At 39.0% G+C, this 11,238-nt stretch overlaps 1 protein-coding gene across 8 annotated transcripts; it reads right to left on the bottom strand.

The window, feature by feature from the left end:
- Positions 1–294: 294 nt before the first annotated feature.
- On the bottom strand, positions 295–10,896 carry LOC110488893 (T-cell leukemia homeobox protein 3). Of its 8 annotated transcripts, none has more exons than XM_021561336.3 (5): positions 9,780–10,896; positions 4,045–4,263; positions 3,356–3,593; positions 1,209–1,389; positions 295–809 (listed from the first exon to the last, which is right to left on the bottom strand). In XM_021561336.3, exons 1-5 carry the CDS (start codon positions 10,243–10,245, stop codon positions 741–743), a joined length of 1,173 nt encoding a protein of 390 aa, XP_021417011.1. In that variant the 5' UTR covers positions 10,246–10,896; the 3' UTR covers positions 295–740. The 8 variants fall into 8 exon arrangements, with proteins under 8 accessions (XP_021417011.1, XP_021417013.1, XP_021417012.1 ...); XM_021561338.3 differs by having other exon boundaries at positions 295–663; XM_021561337.3 differs by having other exon boundaries at positions 3,356–3,590.
- Positions 10,897–11,238: the final 342 nt, after the last annotated feature.

Raw genomic sequence — 11,238 nt, 5'->3', positions numbered from 1 at the left:
GTACCTCTCGCTTTACTGATAAGAGCACTCTATGCAAAACGTTTAACCTTTCCTGGTGTTATGTGAAACATGGCCTGCTGGTTTGGCTGTGGAGATGAAGTTGTCATAAGGATGGAATATTGGAATGAATGAGAAACACTGAAAGATTCCAATAAGTGTGGCATAGTCAACAACATCATGTTGATAGATTAGAGGACACTTACTTTAGGAGGTATGAAAACGTCTGAAACTGTGTGATTGCGTGAAATGTTGCAGTTATCCTTTCTGGTGAAAGAACAACAACAAAAGAGAGGCTTCCAATGTTGATCATCTTTTCAAAAAGTCATGATATCGTTTAATATAAAACACCTTAAAAGGTGTAAAACACCTTATGAGTAATCCTCGAACAGATACCACTTGCAAACTGCAGTCAGGGCAAGGATCCACCTGGAAGGCTGGTGACTGCAACGGCAATTCCAAGTGCACACAGAAATATTTGAAACATGCATTACTACATTGTACAAAGTCAAAAGCAAAGGAATGGGATCCAGTTTTGTTGCCGTATGGCTGAGAGTCAGTGCTCCCTGTTGGCAACAGGACAGTCTTGATGGTAGGCATCTACCGATGTGTCTGTTAGTGGTCTGGTAGTGAGGATTTCGCTTCGTCCTCTGTTTAGACAGACAGCTGAAGGGAGAGTGAAAATCTAGTGTAAGGTAGGAAAATGACTTGACAGAATCAGGTCTGAAAAAAACTTAGTAGACTCATTGATCATAGTCCATTTCAGTGGAACTAAACGTATATCTGTCCATGCCAAGAAGTCCACATATGATCTATAAAAGAGAATACGTGGTTTGTAAAGAAATACATAGACAAAACGTCATATCCTATAGGTTCGTCCTTGTCCTTAATGGCAGTTGGTATGCAGATTAAATAAGGATATAATGTCAATTTTAATCATTCAAAACATATTACTGTACAATCCCACAATGCAACAGTCTTTACATAAAATACATTTGAATGCTAAGGCCTCAGGCTCCTCATATGCATCCATCTAGATATGAGTGGTCACTCCCCAACAAATGGCCCACCCACATTTTCCCTTAGAAAAATCAGCAATATTACTATTATATTCTTATTATGAATTACACACACACACACACACGCCCCCCCCCCAAACACACACACACGATCATTCAGACCACAGATGCCAGGGAGGTGACGGAGGTCACCTTGTTGTCCTCCGCCCAGGGCTGTAGGTTCTGTAAGGCGTACAAGGAGGAGTTGTGCAGACAGAGGGGGTCCTGCTGCAGGGGCTGGCTCAGGGTCTTCTGGAAGGCCTCCTGTTGGAGCTGCAGCATCAGACGGTTGGCCTGCTGTCTCTCTGCCTCGCGCTCCTCGGCTGTCTGTCTCCTGGTTCCACAGTGGGGAAAAGGGCAATTTCAAAACAGTGCCTAAATATTCATACAGTATGTCACCATAAATACTACTTTCAAATGCAAAAAGCCAAATACTTCCTGAAATACAAGTATTCAGTCCACGACAAAGTGATAATGTATTGTTAAAAATAACTACATTAAAAAAAATGGATAACCTGATTATTTTACTTCATTCTTTTTGGCCCTTATTTCCTTTGGATTACCATTATTTAATTTTCATGAAAACAATGATGTATGTCATTCTCACATGGATATTATACTGTATGTATTTACATGTGATTGTTAGGCCTGCATGTGCAACAGGGTCAGAAAAACACCTCTAAAATGCTGTTTCATACACACCATCCTCCTTTCATTAGCCACACGTTATTGCTAACTACATTATCCTAATCCGATTTCGTTGCTGTTCATTTGATCATATGCTTGTTACTAGCGTAGCCGTCCCACAAATACATCCTTCATGCACATCCTATCTACACACTATGGGGAAATACCATAAATCACACCAAAACTAGCTCAGAAATCAGGAAAGTGAGTTAGCCAATTCCCTGGTTATTCATGATATGCCATCTAGTCGTTCTGTTTTTCATCTGTGTTTTGAATTTCAGAATTCAACAGAGATGCAACTAAAATACAAACTGTACCATTACATTTAATTGTCCTTCAAACAGATCTTGATGTTTTCTATAGAAAACATGGCCCTGTGTCGACACCTTGCATACAAATACCTATTGAAATTAGATCTCAGGCTTTACTCTTACACCTGGTATTAAAATGTGTCGTGTGCCAGCTTTTCCCATATCAGGTAAAGGTCCACCAGATCGGATTACAGGACACATTTTAATGCAAGGTGTGCCAGAGCCTATGAGTCAAGATGACTCAGATAAACAGGAACTACTTCTACATTCATTCCCTTTAGGTCCTTGTTTGACATCAAGGTTAAATAAAGGCAAGGTATTATTATTTGATAGTCCACTCATTTATTTCATATGACCATAAAAAAACAGTTTGAGTGAATTAAGGGAAGAGTTTCTGCCATGGACAATGCACTCAACTATTCAGACTAGTGGGTCAGTATAGCTTTTTTTCCCTTTATTTAACTAAGGCAAGTCAGTTAAGAACAAATTCCTATTTTCAATGACAGCCTAGGAACAGTGGGTTAACTGCCTTGTTCAGTGGTAGAACAACAGATTTGTACCTCAGGGATTCAATGTTGCAACCTTTCAGTTACTAGTCCAACACTCTAACCACTAGGCTACGCTGCCATCTTTGGACAGCACCTTTCCAGAAAGCCTTTAAAGAACAGGGCTAATTGTGCTTGGTCAAGGGAATTGGCCTCTAAAAACAAGTAGGAGCTAAGCTAAGCAAAAAAAAAGGTATTTCACTGTCACAACAAAAAAATGGGCCAGGCACATTATCAACCACAGGAATATAGTATATTCATATAACACATCACAAAAGCTTGCTCACCACAAGCAAAGCAATTCACATACCATATTTAAATGGATGCACAGTTGTTACTTTGTGTCACTTCCCGCATCAGTCAATGTATCATAATGCTTCAGTCTAATGTATCGTAATGCTTCAGTCTAATGTATCATAATGTTTCAGTCTAATGTATCATAATGCTTCAGTCTAATGTATCATAATGCTTCAGTCTAATGCATCATAATGCTTCAGTCTAATGTATCATAATGCTTAAGTCTAATGTATCATAATGCTTCAGTCTAATGCATCATAATGCTTAAATCATAATGCAGCAAGTACAATGGACAGCAGTTTTGATAAAGAATTTCTCCTTTCTTGAAATAATGAATGTCATAAAAGGAACCATTAAAAATGCTTTACCACTGAAAGTGTTGAAGAACGTCTAGAAGTTTGTTGCTGTAATGTGTTGCTGTAATGTGTTGCTGTGATGTGTTGCTGTAATGGGCCCCTACCTCCATTTTGTCCTCCTGTTCTGGAACCAGGTTTTGACCTGTGCGTCCGTCATCTTCAGGGCCTTGGCCAGGGTGGCGCGCTCCGCTGACGCCAGGTATTTCTGCCGGTGAAAGCGTTTCTCCAGCTCGCAGATCTGCACTCGGCTGAACGAGGTACGGGGCTTTTTTCTCTTGGGTGGTGTCCGGTTCTGATAGGGGTGGCCGATGCGCCGGGTCACAGAGAAGGGCGAAAGGGCTGCTGAGAGAGAGAGAGAGAGAGAGACTATGTTCATTTTTCAGAGACAAACCGTGGTCAAGCAAGAACCTTCTCTGACATATTATACCTTTGCCATAGATTTAGTATGCATGATCACCTGTGTATATTTTATGGGGGATTTTGTTGTCCTTCCCTAATTCAACTCAATATTCCAGCATGTATCTTTTTTTTTTTTACCAGGAATTAGCCAACATTTAATGGTTCATCACTGGCTATTTATTACCCGTTGTAATATGATTGATTACAAGGTTAAAAAAAGGTCCTATATTCATGTTTTTCTCATATCTAATGCATATAGTACAAACGGTACACAGAGTTTTGTCCTATGGACCTAAGCATTTTGGTATTTTAACATCCCTGATGGAAACCAGGAGAAAACCAACCAGGCCAAGATGAAAGGCACATTTTAAAGAAGACCAGGGAAGTGACTCACCTGGACAAGTACCCTTTCGAAAGGGATAGTCTGCAAGTGGGCCAGTGTCTCGCAGATGAGCGAGTTCAGGGTAATAGTGTTTGGCTAATGTCTCCATAGAGCTCCAGGTAGGGACCCTGCCGATGTCCCCCTTGGGGAGAGGGCAGAGGCCTGGCAGGGCCGGGGGGGCTCCTGGCCTCCCACTGGGGTCTCCTGCTTGTCTGTCCTCTGCCTGCTCCGCTAAAGAAAGGGAGACACAGTCAGGGACCCATGTGGAGCTGTGAGGGGCAGGTGGGGGTACTCAGGAAGTACCCTCTCATTGCTTTTATCTCAGATGGGATTGTCATTTAGTACAATAAGTGCCTTCAGCTGATTGGTTAGGCCAAAAGTATCACATTTGGTTTGATGCCAGTTCATTACAGTCGGCTATCTAACCTATCCAGTTCTACATAGTAACTTAGGTGATCTGTACAAGCTACATTTGTTTACTTTTTTACTCATTAAAACTTAATACCTAAAGAAAAGTACAATTTTATGGTAAAATATTTATACCATATTGTCTATTGTGTCAGGCATGAGTAAACAGAACATTCACAAATGTAATATAATATGTTTGGATATAGAGCCCTTTTCAAGACCTATACCCATCTACATCCATAACATGTAAAACAGACGTTTCTGTCGAAGGGAATCAGGAGCAGGCTTCCTTGTTCCTCACAAGCTGTTTGCCTGGTTGTCTTACAGTATGTTTATTGGTCTAGTTCTGTCTGAGCGCACACCAGCAGCCAAACTGCTTATAAAACATCTCCATAGGTGCCCTGGGGGACCAATGCTACTGTGTTGAGAATGTAGTAACCTGGATTCAGTGTGAACAATCTAAATTCATTTTCCACTGAGGCACTTTGGAGATGAGATGAAACACTAATGAAACACAAGCCACATAATGCACTCAACAATCATTTCAAATCACTCTCAACCTCTCTGATTGGTTATAAACATCAACGGCAAACAACAAATGATTCACACATGATTCAAAAATATATATATTTCAAAATGTAAATTGGGCACATTTGTAATTGAATTGTAAACACTGACTGTACTTTGGAAAAGGTATTTTTAATCTAGAGAGGGTCCAACCCTTCTTTGCCTGAGGATAGAGATGAATAGGTCACACATTTGGAGTAAGCATGTCTGCTCCAGGCTCAACATGCAGGTCTGGGTACAGATAATACCACATTAGACTTCTATTTCAGGCCATCTGTGGACCAGCTAATGGACCAGGCACATACAAGCACGTTCACATGCAACCGAAGAGTAACACGCAAACAGACTGCCACCCAGTCAAACTTGCTAAAGGGCACCTTCAACCTAACTTGAATTCTGACATAAGATTTTTTAGAATAAACAATTAAACCATATGAAATGTAACAATATTCCTATGGATGATGATTGACTGATTCATGTCACAGTAGAACAAAATACATCATGCCATAGGTTTTTATTTGAGTTTGTCTGTGATGTCCCTATTTATGACCAGCTTCCAAATAAAGAACCAAGTGTGTGGTAGTATCCCACTAAATGCAGCAGTGTGCCAAGAGCCCAGAACACACCTGTCTGTCATCAAAACCTGCAGCCCTTTATGGAACAAGGTAGTTAGTTCAATTTAGCCCTCAGCCTCTTTACAGTAATAGTCGTTATAATGTGATGTGATTGCGTTTAATAATCAGCCCATATTACAAAATACATCAATAAGTTGTTGTCCGAATGTTTATGCATGCACAGAAAATTACCACAATAATTTTATTCATTGAAGATATACTGTAATTTCCCATAACTGGGCAAGACCAAATATGGAGAGAGTGGTAGACCAGATTTCCCTCAAAATCTCAAGGTCGCTGAATTTCACAAACCAGAGAAATCTTGTTATGTATTTCACTTCATTCAATAATTGTATTTCATTTTCACTTGAATGTTGCATAGAACATTTTCAAGAACACATTGCAGGAATTGTTCTGATGTATTTTGCTCTAAGGGATGACGACGGAAATGGTGGAGAATACTACATCTGATGCCTGGGTAATATGATTTAGCATAAGCTATAAAAAAAATATTCTACCTTAGAGAATATGGGCCCATAATAAAACCACTTATACCTAATAACATATTTCTGTGACAGCGCCTCTCTTCCCCACTGCGGATATTACCTGTGTAGCAATCTAATAAATATATATAAAGGATTCTAACGGAGATATTGAAATATAACATGAACATATTGCTATTTATTACACTATGAGACAAAACAGAGCCACTTGCCCATGCAACACTGGCTGAGAATTGAAGCAACTTCCCGAGAAAACTGTCCAGCTTTCCCCATCAACACCACCATTACTGCCGCCATCTTTAAACAAATGTATTTGCGGGGAAGATCATTATTTCTGACAAAGATAAAGCACTGTTATATTAATGCAATGAGATGTATAGGCATAGTCTTACCTCAATGTCTATTATGGGACCTTACAAAGGTACAGCAAGCAGGTACAATGTAATCACTTCGTATTATACATTGTACATACAACGGTAGTAGTATATGTTAGTGGTTGTGTAATTACATGGCATTAATGTATTTTATGGTAGGCTATATAATGTTTTTGCTATAGACACTAATCAGTGTCCTAATGCTAAATTCTCAAAATACATTGATTATTGCCGGTATGGATGCCATTCATTAAATTACAGTTACCTTACTTTAAGATTATAGTGTGTATTTTACAATATTTTACCAGTTTTTATGGCAATACATGCAGATATTGTAAAAATGAAAATACCCCTGGGCCTACATTTCGATTTGAAGTATCCTAGATGCCCATTTCTCCAGAACTTATATGAACAACTTTGTTTATTGACTTGAGGGGAAAAATCAGTTTATGCACTTCTCTGCTTCATTAACCTGAAAACTGCCAAGAAGTCAATCAATTATGTTATTCCCTTTCAGCGCCTTCCAATATGTTCAGATACAGTATGTCCGGTCTGTTGTGAATATCTCATCTCCAATCGTAGGCCTGTTCGCTGTTTCACTTGCTTTGACACTTGCGTGAAATTTAGCGCTGCAATCCAATATGAGAGGGAATTATTTAAAAAAGGAGAGGTCTATTTCAAGCATCCAAAGAAACGCTTTACGGTTTCAGATATGAATTTAGGTTAAGCCAACCGAACAGACAAGTGCTGACTGCTGAGCTAAATCCATCCAGCAACTAAGAGTTACATTTTATGCCATATTTCTTACAATGTTTATTATTTTTAAACGTGGAAATACAATTTGCCCATTATGCTACAATAAAAAAGTATTAACTCAAATGAAAATTGATGGGAGTGGGATTTTAAAAAATAAATGTCTCAAACAATGTTGACAAATGGCTACACTGTAATATCCTACTTTAAGCACTTTCAATAAATCTCAAAACATAGGCATTTGTCTCAAATGGTGATCACCAATGATAACAAAAAGTGATCACTTAAAAGAAATGTCTTGGTGGATGGTTGACGATGAGGCTATAACCAACACCAAAGATAAACCAAATGAAACAAGTGGCCCGTTGTGACTATGAATACAATTGATAAGCATATTTACATAAGATATTTTACAGTTGACATATCGCTCTCTGGTTTAAATAATTAATTAGGAAAGAACATCATTGTTAATATTTAATGCGAGCCAATACATAATGGTCTTCATTTCCATCTTCATGGTGGTGACGTCATGCCAGGAAAACTAATTTCTCTGCCGCGTGGGGGTGAGGTTATGGTCGTCGTAGCCTAAAATATACAGGCCATCGAACTGCCAGCCCGTCGAATTAAGTTTTCATTTGCACGGCAGTTAAGTTACTACTAGCCCTTTCTATAATACTAAAATGAAATGAAATGTGAAACAGTAGACCTATGCTGTAATAGGCCTATCATGGCCCATGCAACCCTTAGTGTTGTGCCTTTTTCTATTGGCTAATCGAAAACACCCGAGCCTATGTGAAAAGGATTATGACATAAGCATAACATATTTTGATCTGTCGTGCTTTTGTTAGGCCTAATATTTGAGGAATTGCCACTTTTCCAATATCCTAAAACGCGAGAAAAACGTTGGTCAAATGATTCCGGACCTGCAGACCTATACAGTAGGTCCTATATTCACAATCACAGCCACCATACTTAGATTACTTCTTCTTATTTTTGTAAATTATATAGATCATTAATTACACCTGCCAATGTCATAGAGATATAGAAGCGTTTACAATTGTACGTGAAGCATTTGAAATATTATCCAATTTACCTTGACAGCCCAGTGGTGAAGATACAAAGTCAATTCAATGGTTTATGGGCGAAATAAACTGTCCGACCGTACGCTAAATGTTTAGATGTCATACTTCAAAGTTTGTTAAGAATTTGTCACGATTCTTTTCCCTTTTTTGTTTTCTTTCAAAGGGTCAGTTAGGCTGGACGTAAGACTGGATAATTGTTCAACACTGTGTTGAAGATAGTTATATTAAAACAAGACAGCGTTTATTCAATAGACCTAGGACACGAATTGCGTTGATGCTTTGCATTTATTGGCATGATATTCAACGCGGAAAGGGAAATATCAAATAACCCCGTGAATGCTAAACACAAAAAAAAATAACATGCTTGTCAGGTGTTGATAGTGACGGTGTTGCTATCTTCTCTCTATTTAGTTGGGTGTATACACAACTATAGGCCTATAAATAGCCCAGTAGAGTCCAGACAAAATTATTTAGGTAGCCCACCTGCAGGACTGCATCCTCAATGACTTGCCGTAGAATGAATCGTTACATTTAGATCCTATTATTGGACGAAGCTATAGGCCTATTTGCCGCAATGACTAAGACAGAGCTACTATGCCTCAAAAAGTAAACGTAATAATGATAACACTACGCTAGAAAATGGTTGGTTTTAATTGTTTTTATTATAGTAACTTGTTATATTGTTATTAGACTGTTACAATAAGCAATAATAATAGCCTATAAACAACAACGATACTCACGGACATAACAGTTAATCTATTATGTTTTATTATAGCCTATTGACACTGATGTTGCTATTATTAAACCACACTTGGATGGTGTTGAATGGTATTTTATATTCAGAAATAAATCAGGTGTTCTGCATTTGGAAAAACAGTCATCTCTTCAAATCATGTCATCCATTTTGTATGGTGAGCTATTCATTTGATTAGGATGACGAGGGGATTTATCAACGTTATCCCCTCCATGCATATGGATTGAAAGCCGCAATCTTAACGGTTGACATTATACCCATATAATTATACAAATGTACATAACATAAATTATTAACAATACCTGCAAGTATTCACTTGCCTTTTAAATTAACTAATATGATATAGACAGGACTTGATGTAGAATCGAATTCCTCATGCCATATGCCCAGTCGCACATATGGTTTGATAAATGAGTCTGTCACAAAATTGGCTACCATACCTTCTTAACTGACAAAGTCAAGATGCTAAAAACAAAATCCTAGGCATATGCCATACTTTTAAGGATGTGGGTTAAACTGTCAAACAACAATTAAAGGTGACCTTTTTATGAATTCCATTTAAGTTTGGACCTCCTTTCCACTGGAAAATATTTAATATGTCTATGGAGAAATCCATGAAGCAATAGTCCCATTTTGTGACAGAATTGTAGTCTAAATAAACATAAATGCTAAGAAATGTAGGTGAATCTTACCAGTGAGTCTGTCTTTTGCGAATCTTCTACTGCTCTCCATCCACGGGAAGGTGAAGTTGGCCGCATTTCCCATACTTGTCATTGAAGTCACTGAGGGGATGCAAGCCGCGAGGCAAGGCGGATGGCTAGGAGGTGGCGGATTCGGTGGCATGGGTCTGTGGGCTGGTACCCTGATAACACCACCGGCGTTCCCTCCGTTTACATTAACGTTCATGTTCATGCTCACATTCATGTTCATATTCACGTTATAGGAACCAGCGAGCCCAGCCGCCATGGAGCAGGCCGGGTTATAGACGCTGTTATAGCCATTGGTGTAAACGTTCGTGTAATCCGTGTCGCTGGTTCGGTTGGGCAGCATGCAGCTGCTGGACGGGTCAGTGCTGTTCAGTATCTGGTCTATTCCAAAGCTGATGGGCTCGTGTTGCTGGTGTGTCTGGTTAACCTCTTCAATCCCAGTGTTCTCCATTGCTGTATTGATATTAGCTTCTCAAAACGACTCATATGTTGATTTTATTTAAAGTATGCTCTATATTTGTTTTCCGTGCTGTCGCAGTATCAGGCGCATAAATTATACGCACGTCTGTGTTCAGTTTTTTTAGCCTAAAGATACTTCCTTGAGCAGTGCGCGACCCACACCAACCGAAGCGTTGCCATTATCTGTCCCGAAGACATAGATACGGAGTAGGCTAAAATGCAATGTTAATAATCCATCGGGATAGATTGGGAGTCTTAAAATGCATATCCATCACATTGTAGTATGTTCTTTAACATATTTGCTTGCACATATCACAGTAATCGATATAGATTAATAGCCTATTGGTCATGTAAAATAGTTAGCCAGACTACTTACAGCCAAATCCGCAATTTGAGAAATTCCCAAGTTCCTTTGAAGAGGATACTGGTGCCCTGTTCTGGCATTATTATTACGACATGTCCAAAAGCAGAGGGCATTTGCGACTCAACCTCTTCGTATCAAAAGATGCAGCAAAATGAAGTGTTAACTGTGCTAAACATGAGTATTAATTGGAAAAGATTGCTCTGTTACAGTGCGTCTTGAAGTGATTTCAACAGCTGAGACACCCCTTCTGCCTAAATCGTGCCATTCGGTCATCCATTGGCCCCCGCATTTCCAGTTAGACAATGTTTTGTAGCCTGCTCTCTTCTCTTAAAGAACCCGCAGCCAATTTCCAGTAGCAGTCCAATTTTTTCTGTGCTGTTTGACATATAGATTACAGTCTATCAAATGTATTAATGTGTTTAATTAGGCTACGTAGGCTATCACCAACCTTAATCCCACTATAAAAAGATGACATGAATAACTGCCTAATAGATATGGACTGTCATGCATGATGGAACTATGTTTAATTGCTATGTAACTATGGATTTTACATCTCTGTTTATTGCCCTTTCATTGTATGTCTGATAGCAGTCAAATAGCCTAACTCAGAATTTCAACTCA

This window comes from Oncorhynchus mykiss, chromosome 14 (genome assembly GCF_057628025.1).
Source record: "Oncorhynchus mykiss isolate SJ-2025 chromosome 14, ASM5762802v1, whole genome shotgun sequence".
NCBI classification, from domain to species: domain Eukaryota; kingdom Metazoa; phylum Chordata; class Actinopteri; order Salmoniformes; family Salmonidae; genus Oncorhynchus; species Oncorhynchus mykiss.
This window is presented reverse-complemented; position numbering and strand designations above follow the sequence as displayed.